Consider the following 17,607-nt stretch of genomic DNA (forward strand, 5'->3'; position numbering starts at 1 on the left):
GGCTGGGGATGGACGGCAGGGGGCCCTGGAATCAGGGGGTGGGGGCCTGAGTATCCGAGGTACAGGAGTGCGGGCGGTGATTAACTGAGGCCACAGAGTAACATGAGTAAACGCATATGAAAACTGATCAGTAAAATTATACTTGAACAGAATTCACCCTTGGTGGGTAAAGAGGAAGGTTACTGGGGCCCTAGTCATGATTATTAAATAAGATTCCATTCACACCTCCCTCCACTTCTGCTGCTGAAATCAAGGTCTACCAGACCTGCCCTTTGCTTATGACGTGGCCTAACTCATGGCCAGGTGCAGGCTTGCTGCACGGCTTCTTCATAATTAACAGGGAGCTCTCGGGGCTCAATAAGGGAAGTGGCCCTTGCCCCTGCAGCCCCAGGGGAGTTTTCTTCCTGCCCATAAACCTGGCTCACAGAATCTGCTGTAATAACATGCTGAACTGAGGACACTCGTGAGAACTTCCGTCTTGTTCTCTTCTGCACCACGGGGATAAGCATGAACGTTCATAACCGTTAAACAGCTCTGTTCTCCAACAATACAAATCTGGCCTCTGGAGTCTCATCTGAACACAGTGATCCTTTAAGCTAAAAGTTCAGAAATGGTGGGGGGACACGTGCTGTGAAAATAACCCTCAAAGAGAAATCTGTAAAGTGACCAGCTGTCTGACCTCCTGTCCAGGAAATCCATACCTCATTTCCCCCCAGGGCAAAAATGCGGGTCAGGCGCCTCTGTCAGCCAGAAGGGGCTGCTGGCACTCTCCTCTCTCGTGCAGAATGCACAATTATAAAAGACTATGGCTTGGCTAGATTTCTTATTTATTTATTTTTTTTTTTTGCGGTACACAGGCCTCTCACTGTTGTGGCCTCTCCCGTTGCGGAGCACAGGCTCCGGACGCGCAGGCTCAGCGGCCACGACTCACGGGACCAGCCGCTCCGCGGCACGTGGGATCTTCCCGGACTGGGGCACGAACCCACATCCCCTGCATCGGCAGGCAGACTCTCAACCACTGCGCCACCAGGGAAGCCCTAGATTTCTTATTTTAACAAAGAGATGGAGTCTTATTTAAACGAACAGTGGGAATTTCTCCAAAAACCAAGCTCCAGTATTTGGGACAAGTGCATGTTTTTATTTGGCACTGATCACAGGCCAGAGAAAATGTCCTAAACTTTGAACCCACCCACTGATCAAGAGGACCAAATGCTCTTGCGAGTTGTGTCACCACCGTCAGGCCCCACCTCCAGACCTTAATGGTAAGGACCTTGCACATGCATGTACCCACAAACGCAGTGCACACACCTCCCACTCGGGCATGTGTGTGCTTGCATCCCTATGCCCGTGCACGGGAAGAAAATACAAACAGGATTGAAACATGGAGGTGTTTCAATAGACAAACACCCTGCCCGGTTCAGACCTCCTGGGTTTCAGCCATGAGCACCTGCCACACACGCATTGTGCCCAGGTCGTGGGTCACAATGTGGCCTCCTACATTGTTTATTAGAAGGCGCTCAGGGCTGGAACTTCTGCCTCACAGATTCATGGTGAGCAGCCCCCGAGGGGTGGGGAGGCTGCTTCTTTGGGGGAAGCCACTGTTCTGCCTACTCCTTCCCTTTGCCTCCCTGGCTATTTCCTATTCACCTTCACCTGCAAGGCCCCCTCTGGGTTTCATTAACTTAACGCTTACATAGCTCTTACTATGTGCCAGGTGTTGGCCTAAGCACTTTGTAAGTATTGAATCATTTTAGCCCTATGAGGCAGGGTCTATTATCCATTTTATATGGATGAAGAAACCAACAGAGAGGTTAAGTAGCCTGTCCAAAATCACACAGCTAGTGTGTGATGGAACCAGGGTGGGAACCTGGGCAGCCAGGATCCAGGATCCACTCTGCTGCTTTTACTCAGTGTTCCTCCAGGAATCAAAGCGGGCTCTGGGCACTTCTCCTGAAATTCCAGCACCTGGAGCTGAAAGTTCTATCTTAGGTCTAACTCTTGACCACCTCTGAGTTCCACAGCCACCTGCCTTTTCTCTCACTGTGAAATGTGACTGCCCATTTCCATGGCTCTCTCCCCCACCGGACTGCACGCTCTTTGCAGAGCCTTTGCCGGCTCGGTCACTGTCATCATCCTAACGATTTGTGCCTGGCACAGCGTCAGTGCCTAATAGCTGTTTCTTAACCAGGTGGATAAATGAGGAATGGAATGACCGGAGGACAGCTGGGAAGGTGGCACCAAGGGGACTGGGGACTGACTGGTAGTGGGCATGGGATGTGTGTCTAGCATGACCCCAGGGGTCATGACCCCAGGGGATCCACAGCACAAAGGATGGTAACAGAGGCAGGGCAGGAAGGAGGCAGCAGCGGGATGGCGGGCACATCCCCACTCTCCAGCTGCTGCCCCCACAGGAGCTACAGGAGCAGGTGCCCGAGGCTGGCCTGAGCCATCTGCCAAGGGCTGCGGGGCCACCAGCCTTTGGGACAAGGGTCTGGGCCCATGCTCTTCACTGCTGCCAGGAGGAAGAGCCCCATGTGCTTGAGGGCTGGTGGATGGAGGAAAGCATCCCCAGGCTGCCTCTACCTAGGTGTGAACCCCTGAAAGAGCCCTCACGCTGCCCTCAGGGTGGGGAAGACTGTACTGCCCTGACACTCCCAAGAGTGGCAGGAAGTCAGGGTCCCTCTCTTGAGCTCTTCTACCTACAGGAAAGTAGCAAAGTCAGGCACAGTCAGAGGAAGGAAATTCCACATCCCCGCCGCTCTCCCCTTTAAATGAGAAACCCACAACTGGCTTTGCCGGAATTGCCGCGAAGGTTCTTTCAAGCAAAGGAGACGCACTGGCTGCTCAGACAGGACAGACTGACAGACAGCAGCTGAGGTGGGGCTCCCTGCCTGCTTCCAGAGCTTTGCTGAGCTAAGCCCGGCCCGTGGTGTGCACCCGCCAGCCAGGTGACTTCCAGAGGTCAGCGGGTCCCTTCCCCGAGAAACACGTTGGTTATGCAAGTGGGGAGCCCGGCAGATTCCTTCCCTCCACTGTCAATTGCTCCAGTTTGACCCTCTGCCTGAAGTTCCACCATTTAGGGCCTCCTACCTCTGAGCCCTCAATTGTTTGGGCAGTTTCCCAGGAAAGGTAAGACACTTCTGGTCCCCCTGTAACTAAATGATTGGGGGAGGAAGTAGCCTCCTCTCTGGCTCGGGGGCTGTGCTGCCGTCTCTAGGCTTCCTGTGGCTTCTGAGCTTGTCTCTTTAGGTGGTGGATGTCTATATGTGGGGAGTGGGGGGTGGGGTGGGGCAGGACAGCCACTGGCACCCGTGGGGTTCTGGACTCCTTTCCCCTGGAACTCCAACAACAACTTGGGCTGTGAGTTCTACCTCCCAGATGCCCCCAACAGGCTCCCTGGCCATCCCTTGCTCACCAGCTGGTAGAAGGTGACCTGAGGTCCCTCGGCATCATACAGGAACCACCAGGTGGCAGCAGCCACTGTGGCCAGGCCAACGTACACTGTGGGGAGGGCAGGAGAAAACTGGCTATAGTGGACACCTCTGGTTTTCTGGCATCCGTTTCCCCTTCCTAATAATTCGCTGGAACCACTCTCTCCTTTTCTGAGCCATGTGGTTTGCACACTACTGCAGGAGTAATAGGACAAAACGCTCTTTCTTCTGCTTTATTTGAGGTTGTAGCGGGGCAAGTACGAGGGCTGGAGCTACGGCAGCCATCCTGCCACCCCAAGGAGCACCTGCATGAGAATGGAGCTGAGGCAGAGCCAAAATATGCCAATGATACTGCCTGAGGGCTGGGTCCAGCCATGTCTGAGGCATGATCTAATCTCTTCAGTTACATGAGCCCACACAGTTTCTCTTGGTGTAAGCCAGGCTGAGTCATACTGGTCTGTAGTTTGCAAGTGTAACTGATACAATGGTCTTAGGAGCTCCAGGAACCGCAGTGAAGACTGGGGCCCCACTCACCTCCAATAGCCAGATATCGGAAGAAGAGCCAGCCACTGATGAGGGCCTCCCGAGGGTTCCGGGGCCGCTTCTCCATAATATCCAGGTCTGGTGGGTTGAAGCCCAGGGCCGTGGCAGGTAGGCCATCCGTCACCAGGTTCACCCAGAGCAGCTGCACAGGGATCAGGGCTTCGGGCAGGCCCAGAATTGCTGTGACAAAGATGCTGGAACCAGAGTCATGGGCTCTAGCCCCAGCAAATGGAGGGTACAGCTCCTACTCTTACCCCAGGCCCAGGAGCTCCTGCACTGTCTCCACAGCAGCCCCGCCTCACACTGGGCCACCCCTGCCCCCCCAGTCCCAGCTCTGGCGCCTGGACAGACCTGCCTTTTAGGCCTCTCCTCTTGAGGACACAAGTCCTCTTTAGGGGGCACACACACACACACACACACACACACACATGTCGACAGTGCATGCCTGAACCATATACACATTTGTTCACAGATGTGTACAACAACCTAGCACAGGTTACACAATCCCACAAACACAAGCAAACACCTACATGCTTGCCCCGACGTGCAGAGATGCAGAATTCTTACATAGCCAGGCAAACGTGTTCACCGTTCTCCACAGGCATCACTCACATGTGAACCTAACTGTGTACACAATTACACACTAGCACAAATCCTCATGCGAAAAGATGAACAAGGACTCACATGCACACACGTACACACACCTCTATGTGCGCGCACACACACACACACACACACATGCACGAACACATTACTGCCCAAAGGTGAAGCAAGTTCTCCCATCTTGCAGGACTCTGAAAGTGGGAAGAAGGTCACGGCTGGAGGGATGACAGGGGACTTTTCAGGCACCACCTCAGGGGCTGAGGTGCATCAGGGCCTCTGGAGAATGATGAGGTGTCCCCATCCCTCCCCACCCTGAGGTGGGACTCTGGAAGGCCCCAGACTTCCAGGGCAGGGCACGGGTCCCTCCATCCCTGCAGCCCCATCCCAGGAACAGGCATTTCCCCAGTCTTAGGGATGCAGAGCTGGTCCAGAGGGCTGGGAGGAGGGAACACAGGGCCTCACCAGACGACCTCGCCAACATTGGAGGAGATGAGATAGCGGATGAATTGCTTCATGTTGCTGTAGATGGCCCGGCCCTCCTCCACTGCAGCCACGATGGAGGCAAAGTTGTCATCTGACAGTACCATCTCTGCCGCTGACTTGGCCACGGCTGTGCCGGAGCCCATGGCGATGCCGATCTCCGCTTTCTTCAGGGCTGGGGCATCATTCACCCCGTCTCCAGTCTGAGGGCCAGGTTAGGTAGGTTCATGCCTGAGAAACTTCCCTTCTACCTCCCTGACTCCCGTCAACTCAGCCTATCGCCAAGTTTAGGGGATGTCCCCGAAGAAGCAGACAGCTGGACAGAACAAATGGTGAGGTCATGAGCCTAGCAACTGATCTGGGGATGAGGCTAAGGGGAAGGCAAGGAGTGCAGATAAGGACAAAATTGAGGAGATCAAGTCAAAGATCAGAGAGGATGATGAGGTGGGGACAGGGATGAGGGTGAGTCAACGCTGAGAGCAGGGGTGAAATTCAGGTGGGATGTGGGGTAGAAGATGAAATTGAGATTAAGGACAAAGGTAAGCTCAAGTCAGGAATGAGGTGAAGGTCATGGCCCAGGTCAAGGGTCGGTTAGGTGTTGTAGTCAAGGGGAAGGCTGGAGCCAAAGTGAAGAGCAGGGTCAAGAATGGACTCCTTTCAAGATAAAAAAATTAGATTAAGGTAGAGGTCAAGTCAAGGCTATGGTCCATATCAGGAACGATGTCATGGTAGAAGTTGGAGTTGAGGTCAAGACTGAAGGCCAGAAAAAAGTTGAGGTCAACATAAAGTATTGGACTGGGGGGGGGGGATCAATGTCAGGGATCAGATCAGGGTCCAGGTCAAGACTGGAACCCATATCAGGGTTGAGCTCAGACTAAAGAATCAGTTTAAGATGGTCAAGGTCAAGGTCAGGGACACAGTCAGTGTGAAGATCAAAATAAGGTCAAGAACAAGGTTACAGCTGTAGTCGAGGATGGTGCTCAGCTCATTATCCAGGTCTAGGCTGAGCCACAGGTCAGGATTAAGATCAAGGTAAAGGACTGGGTTAGGCTGGAAGTCAAGATTATAAACTGAGGCCAAGTCTGGGTTGACGCTGAGATTGAGAATCAGTTCAGTGTTGATGAAGAGGTCAACAATCAAGAATGAGACAGAACAAAAACTGGGTCCAAACCAAATGTCCATCCAGAGGTGAATGGATAAAGAGACTGTGGATGGGACTTCCCTGGTGGTGCATTGGATAAGACTCTGCACTCCCAATGCAGGGGGCCTGGGTTCGATCCCTGGTCAGGGAACTGGATCCCACATGCATGCCGCAACTAAGAGTTCGCATGCCACAACTAAGGAACCCTGGAGCCGCAACTAAGGAGGAGCCTGTGAGCCCCAACTAGGGAGCCCGCCTGCCGCAACTAAGACCTGGCGCAACCAAACAAACAAGCAAATTATAAATAAATAAATCTTTAAAAGAGACTCTGGTATATTCACACCATGGAACGCCACTGAACAGTAAAAAAGCTATCGTGTAACTGATACCTGCAACAACATGGGTAAACCTCAAAGGAAAGAAGTCAGACACAAAAAAGCACATGCTGTATGATCCCACTCACATGAAAATCCAGGAGAGGCAAAACTAATCTATGATGCAAAAAAATGGGAAGGAGCATAAGGGAACTTCACGGGTTGACGGTAATGTTCCCTAGCACGTGTGGGGGAAAAGTGTACTGATGTCTGCAACTTTGAAACACATTTAAGAAAAGATGGATGAAGGATGGGTAGATGGATAGGTACGTGATAAAGCCAATATAACTATGTTATTCATAGAATCTAGATAGTGGATATTTAGAGGCATTCACTATAAAAATCATTTTGACTTCTCTTCGTGTTTGAAATTTTTTGTAATAAAATGTTGGGAAAAATAAGAATGAAGCAGAAGCAGCAGTTGCCTGGGTTGCTCCTCCCAAGGCTTATGGCAAGTGCTTCACCCCCACCCTCGCCACCTTCCCCAGGCTCCCGTCTCGTGGCCTCACCATGGCGGTGATCTCATTGAAGGACTGCAGGTTCTCCACGATGCGGGACTTGTGCGCGGGCTCCACCCGAGCGAAGCAGCAGGCCGTGCGGCAGGCGCGGCGCTGCTGCTCGGGGCTGAGGTCATCGAATTCTCGGCCCGTGTAGGCCTTGCCCGCCACGTCCTCTGTGTCCTTGAGGATGCCAAGCCGGCGGCAGATGGCCACAGCCGTGCCTTTGTTGTCCCCCGTGATCATGACCACACGGATGCCCGCCTGGTGGCAGCGTGAGATGCAGGCAGCCACCTCGGGCCTCGGAGGGTCCAGCATGCCCACGCAGCCCACGAGAGTCAGGTCCGTCTGCAGGGAGGGGGCAGATGCGAGTGGGGCCTGGGCCCATCCTCAGCCCGCCACCTGCCCAGCGCTGCAGGCGGACACATGGCCCCCAGCCCTGGGGCCCGGCGCCCACCTCGTACTGCACAAACTTGCTGCAGTCGTCTAGCTGCATGTCCTCCTTCCTCGGGGGCGCGTCCCGGGTGGCCAGGGCCAGGCACCGCAGTGCGTCCGAGCCGGAGCCCCAGTCCCGGATCTTGGCCAGAATCTGCTCCCTGGAGGTGGTGCTCAGGGATACTGTGCGGCTGCCCACGCGGACTGAGCTGCAGCGCTCGATCACACTCTCAGGTGCCCCCTGCCGCGTGGGGTAGGGGGGAGGCAAGCCCGTCAGTCAGGACCCCTTCCCTCCCTCCTGCCTAGCAGAGGAAAGTGAGGCCCAGGTACGGGGAAGGTCACCCAAGGGGACACACAGCAAGGCACACACCAGAATCCATTCTTTGGAAGCTCGGAGAGGGAACCAATTAGGCCCCACTGTGAGAAAGCCCAGAGGGAAGGGGGCTCACACAGGGTGTGACACCATGTGAAGCCCATTCCCCTCACCAACCTGCAGCTGAGAAGGCCTGCTGCAGCATTTTGGGGGATGGGGTGGGAATGGCAGCCCTCCTGCAGGCCCTGCCTCCCTGCCAGCCTGCTGCTACCAGGATCCCAGTTCTGTGGGGTGCTCGGCAGCGGGACCAGGAACAGAGCCCTGCTGAGGGTGTGTGCGGTGTGGCTCTGGGAAGGTGGTCTTGGGGGTGCCGGGCTACTCAGCGGCCTTGGGGTCTCAACCCAGATCTCGCCCGAGGCCTGGGAAGAACCTCTGAATCCTCCATCAGTGCCTCCTCCCCCTCCTCAAAGGGCACTCCAAATGCTAGGTTTTTTCGGCAGCCCAAGCTCCCAGTACAGAAGCTGGTCATTTCCAAAGAGGTTAAAACCCTCCACTGCGCGTGAAGACGTGAACGGGGGTCTGGATGGGAACATGGGTCTCGGTTTCCAAAACACAAAGCACCAGAGTTGCATACCAACCACCTCAACACTCCCCATCAGAAGCAAAAGGGGTTCCAAGACCTACCAGCCTGACCTGCTGTTCAGATGGGGAGCCCAAGGCCCACATGGGGGTACGGTGACCGCAAGGTCATGTGGCAAGGCAGTGCCTCTCAGCCCACAGCTGGGACCACAGGGCGGGGCAGGCCTCAGCATCTGGCCCTGGCTTTATCTGCCCCACATGTGGATCCCACTCTCAGTTCCCCATGGCAGGCTGACCACCCTTGTTATGGAGTCGTCGCTTTGACAGAGGGCCTCACACCTCCCCCAGTCTCCCACCGTTGCAGGCTGGTCAGGCAGGCCCACCTTCACAAACATCTTGCTGCCCTGGGCCGCTAGGCCAGGGTGGGTGGGCGTGCAGTACACCGACATGGACTTCCGGTCTCGGGAGAACTCCAGGGTGAACTCCTTCCGCATCAGCTGCTTGATGACCTGCAGGGCCCAGGTGGGTCAGGGCGTGAGGTGCACAGCCAGCAACTCTGGCTGCTTCCTCGCCAGCTGCTCAGCCCCATGAAGAGCCTCTCGCTCCCTGCACGATGCTGTCTACCCTCTTCTGACCCTGGCATTCAAGGCCTCTCTCCCCCTCTCCAGCCCCAGAAATGCCCCAAAGTTGCCATTTCCTGACCATGCTGTGTAATTCCCGACTCTGAGTCCTTGCCCACATTCAGCTTTTCCTCTCTTTTCCCCCTAGACCAGTCTCACTAGGGGTCTGAGGGCCCTCCTCCTCCCAGAAGCCTCCCACCACTTCATTCCCTTCCCTCCCTTCTCCAGATGCCCCAGAAGCCCCAGCCACGCGGCCTGTGGCCGAACCCTCAAGCTGCTCACCGCGTTGCAGGCCCCAGCTCGCTCCACCCGGGAGAGGGCCTGCAGGTCCGTGTCAAAAACATTCATCTTCTCTACGAGGCAAGTCAGGGCCGTCTCCGTGGCCTCTCCCACCTTCTCATACACGCCCTTCGCCTAGCGGGGGCCAGGTACAGGAAGTGAGGGGCAGGGCAGCCCCCAGCCTCACGTCCCAGTTGCTCCCTGCCCTCTGGAGCTCCCTTTGCCAGAGTCACCTGTAACGTCCTTTGCGCCAGGCCTGTGGGCCCTTCCCAGCCCAGCTGACCTGACCCTCCCTCCTCCCTTCCCTCCTCCCCTGACATCAATGGCCATGCACCTTTCCTGTGCTCTGAATCGCTCTCTGCTCACACTTCTCAGCTTCCTTCACCAGATTCCTCTTTCTAAACCTGCTGTCTGGGCCCTGCTCCTTCCGTCCACCCCCCTCTCCCTGAGGCCTCATATGCCCCTGGCCTCTCCCATTCTTCATGGGCTCATGACAGCCAGTGCCCACCCAGCCCACTGCAACCTCTCTCCTGAGCTCCAAGCCCACACGTACAGCTGCTGCCTGTTGGACTTTGTTCCCTGGGGACCCTCAGGCTACCTCTCCCCTCCCTATTTTGCCACTCCCATGACAGTCCCAGCCAGGACAGCAACTACAAGCTACCCTGACCTCCTCCCTCTCTCACCTAACCAGTCACCAAGTCCCAGGATCTGGGCTCCAAACTCTCTCTCCAACCCATGCCTCCCCCATTCCCCCTGAAGCGCCAGCCAGGACTCAGCTGGCACCTCTCCGGCCTGGTTGACCACAAGGGGCTCCTCGGCTCCGGTCTTGCCCAGTCTGTTCTGTCCTCCACACAGAAGCCTGGGTGATCTTCTGTGAATGCAGATCTGACCATATCACTCTCCTGCTCCAAACCCTTTGGTGTCTGTCTACTGCCCTCATCTGGGCATCAGACTGACTTGGCCAAGCGCCCCCGCCCCAACAGGCAGGAGCGGCCTCCCACATGCTCCAGCCACAGGGAAGAGCATTCAATGCCCGTTTCTGGGCTGTGCCTTCTGCTTTAAACACTTCTTAGTCTTGTCCCCCAAACCTCTTCCCCCAGGCACCCCTGGCCCTTCTGCCCTTTACATTACAATCCCCCACAGCCCAAGAGCCCCGAGCAGGGTTCCAGAGCCAGTCTGAGGAAGGAGGGTTGGCAGTGTGGAGTGGACAAAGGATGGCAGTGCTCCTGGGGTATGGCACTCCAACGGGGCAGGACCTCCAATCCTGCGAGCTTTGATACTCTGGGAAAAAGGTCTGTTCTGAGCGCCTGGATACCAGGGAGGTCACGAAGGGGAGCGGGGGCCCACCTCGTTGTAGTCCAGCGCTGAGTCATTGCACAGGGCGCAGATGGTCGCCAGCTCCGCCAGCGCGTCAAACTGCCCGCAGCACACAGGCCACCCCCCCAGCCGCCTGTGGAGCCAGAGCTGTCAGCACGGTGCCCTTGTCCCAGCCCCTGGGCAATGCCCAGCCTCTTGGCCCCCAAGAGGCCTCACCAATGACAGCTCTCAGAGCTGTCCTACATAGCTCCGCCCACCAGGAAACCCCGCCCACCTGAGCCCCCTCGCCGAGCACTCACACTTCGCCCTCCGGGGCATACGTGGTGCCCGAGATGGTGAACTCGTGCAAACTGCAGGTACCCGCTTCGGCCTCGGCTACCACGAACATCTGCGGAGCGCGGGGGCGTGCTCAGGCAGGCCCTCCTCCCTGGGCAGCCAGTCTGACTCAAGCCTGACCCCAGGGTGGTGTCCTGTGGGTCTCCAGAGGAGGTGCCGGCCTTCCCCCCCCAGGATCTTGGAGTTAAGTGTAAGAGTACTGCGTCCAGGCTGAGGCCGGGCCTCTCTGCCCTGCCCAGCTGTGTCCAGTTCAGGCTTGTCCTCTGCTCTAGACCCACGAGAGATTTACGGCAGATTCTTCAATGTTCTGGGGCAGCTGCCAGCTCGACAGAGCCCTGAGCTGGGACAGGAAGCCTGGGTCCTTGCCCATCTCACTATGTGACCCCTGGCGGAGCACCTAAGCCTCAGCTTCTCCACTGAGAGAAACGGGGAGAAAGTGGGATCAGAGTGCAGCTGCCCCTCCGTGCCCTTCAAGGGAATGAGTTCCTGACCTCCAAGGGAGGAAACCTACATAGCACCCTGAGGCACAGACGCCTGTCCCCAGAGAGTGAGCTCCTGCCCGCAGGGCCCAGCCCCTACCTGTGCCCCTGAGGGACAGGCGGCTCACTTCTCCCAGGGCAGCCCATGTCCTCATCTGTCAGCCAGCTCTGCCAGGGAGATAATGCTTGCTTCCTGGAAACTGCCTCACTGCACATTCCCAAGCCAATGGCCAGCCCAGCACACAGCAGGTGCTCAATAAACATCCCTTCCATTGCACTTTCCTCCCTGCCCCTGGGGACAGCCCTCCAGCCAGCAGAGCCCCTGAGAAGTCAAGTTTCTTAGCCCATCATCCAGTATGTAAGGCCCCTACGACTTCCCTATACTGTGTTTTTCAAATCTTTATTTCAGAACCCCTAGTAGGACTGTTCAAATGAAGTCCTACTAGGGATTCTAGAGGGTCAGGGGCTGCAGGGCAGTAAAGCGTGCTGGTGCCCCCAACCCCATGGCAGCCCCTGATGGGCTTCTGTGGGGGACTAAGGTCTCAGATATAGAGCCTGGGTTTCCCAGGCCCAGTGGGCAGATTACGGGAGCAGGGGTGGGAGAGGAATGATTGGGGGACCTAGGGAGTGGGAAATCCGAAAGCTTCCCCGTCATGCCACCCACTCCTCTACCCCAGGGGCCTGCTGGAGTCTCAGCCAGACTCCCTGATGCATGTGGGCAGCAGCCCAGGATCTGGGATCAAGTGCCAGGGAATGAATAATTCCTGCCTGGGCCCTTCCCAGGTCACTGGAGCTGGCGTATCTGGTGATAGGCGTTGACCACAGAGAGTCACGGTGGTGAAGGTTAGAACCTGGGTCCAGTCCCTGGTCCAGAAGATCCCACATGCCGCAGAGCAACTAAGCCTGTGTGCCACAACTACTGAGCCTGTGCTCTAGAGCCTGCAAGCCACAATTACTGAGCCCTCGTGCCACAACTACTGAGCCCACGCGCCTAGAGCCCATGCTCTGCAACAACAGAAGCCACAGCAATGAGAAGCCCATGGACCACAGCAAAGAGTAGACCCCGCTCGCCACAACTAGAGAAAGCCCGCGTGCAGCAACGAAGACCCAACACAGCCAAAAATAAATAAATAAATAAATTTCTAAAAAAAAAAAGAAAAAGAAGAAAAAAATGAACCTGGGTCTAGGCCCAGCTTGGATCAGATGCCCAGGCTGTACTTGACCCTCCCGTGTCCTTTATGGTTACCTGGCAGGGCTTGCACACCCAAACTTCAGATGGGGAAACTAAGGTTCACAGATGGGCAGTGGCCTGCCAGGACCCTACAGAGTGACCCATGGGTCCTAACGATGCATGTCCAGCCAGGCTTTGCTGCTCTGCCCCATGAGAACCTGGATCTGCTCCCCACCATGGGGCAGCACACAGGTTCTCTCCTCCACCTCTGGCCAAAAAGGAGTCAGGGAGTGGCCCAGAGAGGGAGCCTAGCCTGCCAAACATCACACAGCAATACCCAACCTGGCTGCAGCCACTCACCCGGCAGACCGACATCTGATTGGTGGTGAGTGTGCCCGTCTTATCAGAGCAGATGACCGAGGTGCAGCCCAGGGTCTCCACGGAGGGCAGACTCCGCACGATGGCGTTCTTGCGGGCCATACGCCGTGTGCCCAGTGCCAAGCATGTAGTGATGACAGCCGGGAGGCCCTCAGGGATGGCGGCCACTGCCAGGGCCACGGCAATCTTGAAGTAGTAGACAGCACCTCGGAGCCAAGAGCCGCCATGGGCCGGATCAGCAAAGTGACCAATGTTAATGACCCACACGGCCACGCAGATCACGGAGACGGCGCGGGACAGCTGCTGCCCAAACTCATCCAGCTTCTGCTGCAGGGGCGTCCGCTCTGGTGCCATGGCCGCCATCTGACTCCGGATCTTACCCAGCTCCGTGTGCAAGCCCGTGGCCACTGCCACACCCATCGCCTTGCCCGATGCGATGTTGGTGCCCTGGCCGAGGGAGGGATAAGGAAAGGGCTGGTTAGCACCCCAACTGATCCCTTCAGGCTGGGGTCAGGGCTCTTATTCCCCTTCTTGGCTTTCTTTTTCTCCACACTTAGTGCTCTCAGAGGTATGCCACTATGTAGTCTCGCGTCATTACTGTCATCGCCATGATAGTGTCAGCTCTATGAAAGCAGGGACTTGGTTCAGTGCCACATCCCCAGTGCCTAGTGTGGGGGGCCTGGCGCAGAGGAAGCACCAGCTGATACTGACAGTATGATCCACCAGCACAGCACAGCACCAACCCATCAAAATTCAGCTCGTAAACGACCAAGACAGCCACACAGGAGTGTGGCTAACCGTGACCTCAGGTAAACAGTCGATAAATATTTACTGAAGAATCCAGAAAATTTGAGCTGAAGTCCATCCATTCCCAAGGCCCCAGTAAGATCCCCAAGCCCCGGTGCAAGTGCCGGCCAGCCTTGAGCCTCTGTGTCCTCTGCTGTAAAACGGTCCAACAGAGGCCCGAGACACAGCTGCTCTGAGGAGGCTCATAACTCGGTCCCCTTCAGACAGGTGCCCTATGCTGAGGCTGGAGAGAAGGTGGGCTCTGGCAGCCTCAGCGTCCCTTCTGCTCTGAGCCATGCAGCTCCTGCCCCCCCTACAGGCCCCTCCGCTAAGGAAATGGCCTGCAGTTAGCCAGGGCACCCTCCTTAGAAAGCTTCTAGTGACAGCTTCTAATGCCTGAACATGCCCCTTGGTGTCCCCTCCCCACCCAAGGCAGCTTGTCCAAAGCTTCCAGGCACCTAGGCAGGGTGCTCTCCTCAAGAAGAGCTGTGGGTGTATATCACTTTCTCCATTTCTGTTCACTTCTGGGGAGACTTTAATAACTTAGTGCCCAGGGCCACTGCCAATTGGCCTGACCCCTCCTTGTGGCCTCCGTGGGCAGCCTGTGAGCATCACTGGTTAAGTCCCTCTAAGGCCACAGGGGCTGATCCCTCCCACCAGAGAAGAACCCATCACTCTCCCTGAGAAGAGCTGGGCGGCTTGGAATCTTGCCTTGGGGATCAGTTTTCCTATCTGAGAAATGGACTGTTCTTGATATCCTTCACCATTTTGGCAATGTTTCTCCCTCTAGAGGATTCTGTTGAGGCAAGAGAGGCTCTGCCTCTCTCCAGTTTAAGGCAGGATAAGCCTAGCAGGTAGGAGGAAAAGCTCTGGAATCCGGAGTCTGAGTCCACATCCCAGCTCTGTCACTCGCTGGCTGTGTGACTTTGGGCAACTTACTTAACCTCTCTGTGCCTGCTTCCTTGCTGGAAAATGCAGACAAGAGTACTTATTTCAAAGGTGCTGTGAGGATTAAATAAATTAATACAGGTAAAGGGCTTAGAACAGGGCCAAGCACACAGCCTTAGGTAAACACAGCTATTATCATTACTGTAAGTTTGTACGTATTCTTAATAACAGATGAGGTTCTTTCCCACAGGGCTTCAGCCGATTAACCTAAATGTTATTCTCTTTATCATCACCGTCCAGGCAAAGGCCCCAGGCATCGCAAGCACGTACAGAAAACAGCATGTTCTTCTTGTCCTGGTTCACAGCTCTGGGGTCTGGGATGGCATCCGTGTGCTTGGTCACAGACACAGATTCACCTGGATGCGGAATCAGAAATGAGAAGCCCCACGTGAAGGCACCTCTGTCCCCTGGCCTAGCCGCCCCTGGTTCCGGCATTCAGGCCTCACCAGTCAGGATGGATTGGTCCACTCTCAGCGTGGTGGAATTGATCTCGATGAGACGGAGGTCGGCAGGCACTTTGTCTCCCACTGTAGAGGGAGAATAGCTTGGCTGAGGGTGGCTTTGGATGCCACCTCCTGGGAAAGCCAGGAGGGCTCCCAAAAACCAAGGCTGGGGCTGGGAGGCAGAGGCCTGAGCTGTCCCCTGGCCTACTACAGTCCCCTCATCTGTCCGATGGGGTTTTGGCCAAAGAGCTTTAGAGGAGTCCAATAGCTACCCCCTCTGCATATATAGTCAGAAAGAGAAGGACGGGCTCATCCGCGTCACATAATGAAAGGAGGAGGCCCCCAACGCACCTGCCACCTCCACGATGTCTCCGGGGACGATGTCCCGGGCGCGGATCCGCTGCACGCCCTTGCGGTCCGAGCGGATCACCTTGCCCATCTCAGGCTCATACTCCTTCAGGGCCTCAATGGCACTCTCAGCGTTGCGTTCCTGCAGAGGCAGGAAGGCTGTCTGTCCCTGCTGGCCCCAGCAGGCCACCCCCTTGGAGTGACACCCTTAGGGCTTGGGATGGATCTGGAAGCAGAAGGACCTGCAGGATTTCTGGACCAAATGGAGGTCACATCTAGCAGCTGGGAGACCCCAGGGCCCAGTCCCACCACCGAGCCTCCCACCTGCCACACGCCCACGATCGCATTGGCCACAAGGATCAGCATGATGACCAGGGGCTCCACGAAGGCAGTTGTGGTCTCCTCACCTTCCTCGAACCAGGCCAGGACCTGCTGGGATCAAAGCTGGTGAGTTTAGGCTAAGCCGTGGGCCAGGGTCTGCTTGCCATTTCCTTTGTATGCTGGGTCTCTGTCTGCTCCCGTTTTGGGGGAAATATCCCTGAGGAGCACCAGACCTAGAGAGGTCTGCTCTCAGAAGGCCTTGGCTTACGAAGTCCAGCCCCTGCAGGTAGTGACCACCAGAGCCCACATCCCACCCTGCCCACTTTCAGGGACGTGGGGCCGTTGTGTGACGGCCAGTAGGAGGCATCGCCACCTGCCTGGCGGTGGTTCTCGGAGCAGGTGTGGTGTGCCCAGACCAGGAGTGGCGGCAGCATCACCTGGGAACTTGTTAGAAATGCAAATCCTTGGTGTCCATCCCAGACCTCCCAAGTCAGGAACTCTGGGGTGGGGCCCAGCAGTCTGGGTTTTAAGCAGCCCCGGTGATCCTGCTGCAGGCTCAAGTTCACGGTTCACAGACCAGAGGACCATGATTCCAGCCAGAGCCCAGGCCTGGAGGCGCGAGACCTGCTTCAAGTCCGTTCCCACCTCTTGGCCCAGGTGGGCACTTGTCATCCTCTCCAGGCCTCAGTGTGTCCATCTGTTCCGTGGAGAGGGTACCAGAACCCTTTTGGCTCAGCTGTTTTGGGCACCTGCCTGGACAGACTTTTTTAAGAGTCCTCTGTTTCCAAGGAACAGTGAGTGGCCAGGGGGGGTCAGACACAGCTGGCTGGGCCCCTCCTGGCTGGAGGGGCCTGGGGCAGGAGTCACATGCACCCCCGGGGCTCCATTCCCTGCATGACCGTTGGGTCTCTGCTGCTCAGCCACTGGTCCCCTTCCCCACTGCTCCACTCTGGCCCCGTGGCCCTGCAGGTGCAGAAGGAGCCTGGGCAAGGCGGATGGGGGACAGCCACAAGGAGCAGCATCCACGAGGAGGCTGCAGGAGGTTAAGGCCTGAAGTCTGTCTGAGGAGCTCTGCAAGTCACAGAATGGGCTCACAGCCGGGGGGGATTTCGCCCCCCAGGAACATCTGGCAACATCTGTAGGCTTGACTGTTACAAGTAGGGAGTGCTACTGGCACCTGGCGGGCAGGGGCCAGGGATGCTGCTAAAAATTCTAAAGTGCACAAGACAGCTCCCACCACAAAGAATGATCCGGTCCAAGAAGTCAGCAGGGCTGATGCTGAGAAACCCTGTGCTGAGGCAAGGAGCGGCGGGGCCAGACCTGGGCTTCTGCAAGCTCACTCTGCCAGCCAGGGGACAGATGGGAGCCGCGAGTCCAGTGCGGGGGGCTGCGAGGGTTTGGGCAAGGGCAGGGGCCAGGTAGGGGCCCAGGGATGCCCACAGCTGAGAGGACAGCCCTGTGGCCCAGAGCCTGGGCCTCTGAGCACTGCCCTGACCTGGTCTCCCTCCCGGGTTGCCCGATGCCATGAAATGGGGGCCCTACTTACGAAGGAGACCAGGGCCGCCAGCAGCAAGATGCGCACCAGGAGGTCCTCAAACTGCTCCAGCACCAGCTCCCACAGGGACTTCCCTGGGGACAGGAGTGCCGCATGAGGCCTGGGCCCCTGACCGACTGACCTGCTTCCATGCAGAGCTGGGGCGGCCTCAGGACCACCTGGCCCACTCCCTCCCTACCATTTGAAAAGGGAGAGCCCAGAGGCCCTGAGAGGCACAGATGGGGAATGCA

At 56.8% G+C, this 17,607-nt stretch overlaps 1 protein-coding gene across 5 annotated transcripts in view; it reads right to left on the bottom strand.

Moving 5' to 3' along the window:
• Positions 1 to 17,607, bottom strand: part of ATP2A3 (ATPase sarcoplasmic/endoplasmic reticulum Ca2+ transporting 3) — a 46,781-nt gene that overhangs the window by 11,039 nt on the left and 18,135 nt on the right. For all 5 annotated transcript variants that reach the window (XM_024734404.1, XM_024734380.1, XM_024734395.1 and 2 more), the window contains 15 exons: positions 17,369 to 17,451; positions 15,826 to 15,930; positions 15,505 to 15,643; positions 15,157 to 15,237; positions 14,981 to 15,066; positions 12,959 to 13,423; positions 10,912 to 11,000; positions 10,643 to 10,745; positions 9,299 to 9,430; positions 8,780 to 8,905; positions 7,527 to 7,745; positions 7,082 to 7,417; positions 5,040 to 5,260; positions 3,966 to 4,168; positions 3,416 to 3,501 (listed from right to left, as the gene is read on the bottom strand). In XM_024734404.1, coding sequence (XP_024590172.1) covers positions 3,416 to 3,501; positions 3,966 to 4,168; positions 5,040 to 5,260; positions 7,082 to 7,417; positions 7,527 to 7,745; positions 8,780 to 8,905; positions 9,299 to 9,430; positions 10,643 to 10,745; positions 10,912 to 11,000; positions 12,959 to 13,423; positions 14,981 to 15,066; positions 15,157 to 15,237; positions 15,505 to 15,643; positions 15,826 to 15,867 — 2,328 coding nt within the window. In that variant the 5' untranslated portion in view covers positions 15,868 to 15,930; positions 17,369 to 17,451. The remainder of the gene's footprint in view (positions 1 to 3,415; positions 3,502 to 3,965; positions 4,169 to 5,039; positions 5,261 to 7,081; positions 7,418 to 7,526; positions 7,746 to 8,779; positions 8,906 to 9,298; positions 9,431 to 10,642; positions 10,746 to 10,911; positions 11,001 to 12,958; positions 13,424 to 14,980; positions 15,067 to 15,156; positions 15,238 to 15,504; positions 15,644 to 15,825; positions 15,931 to 17,368; positions 17,452 to 17,607) is intronic.

The sequence above is a fragment of the Neophocaena asiaeorientalis genome, unplaced genomic scaffold (genome assembly GCF_003031525.2).
Source record: "Neophocaena asiaeorientalis asiaeorientalis breed wild unplaced genomic scaffold, Neophocaena_asiaeorientalis_V1.1 scaffold129, whole genome shotgun sequence".
Classification (NCBI taxonomy): domain Eukaryota; kingdom Metazoa; phylum Chordata; class Mammalia; order Artiodactyla; family Phocoenidae; genus Neophocaena; species Neophocaena asiaeorientalis.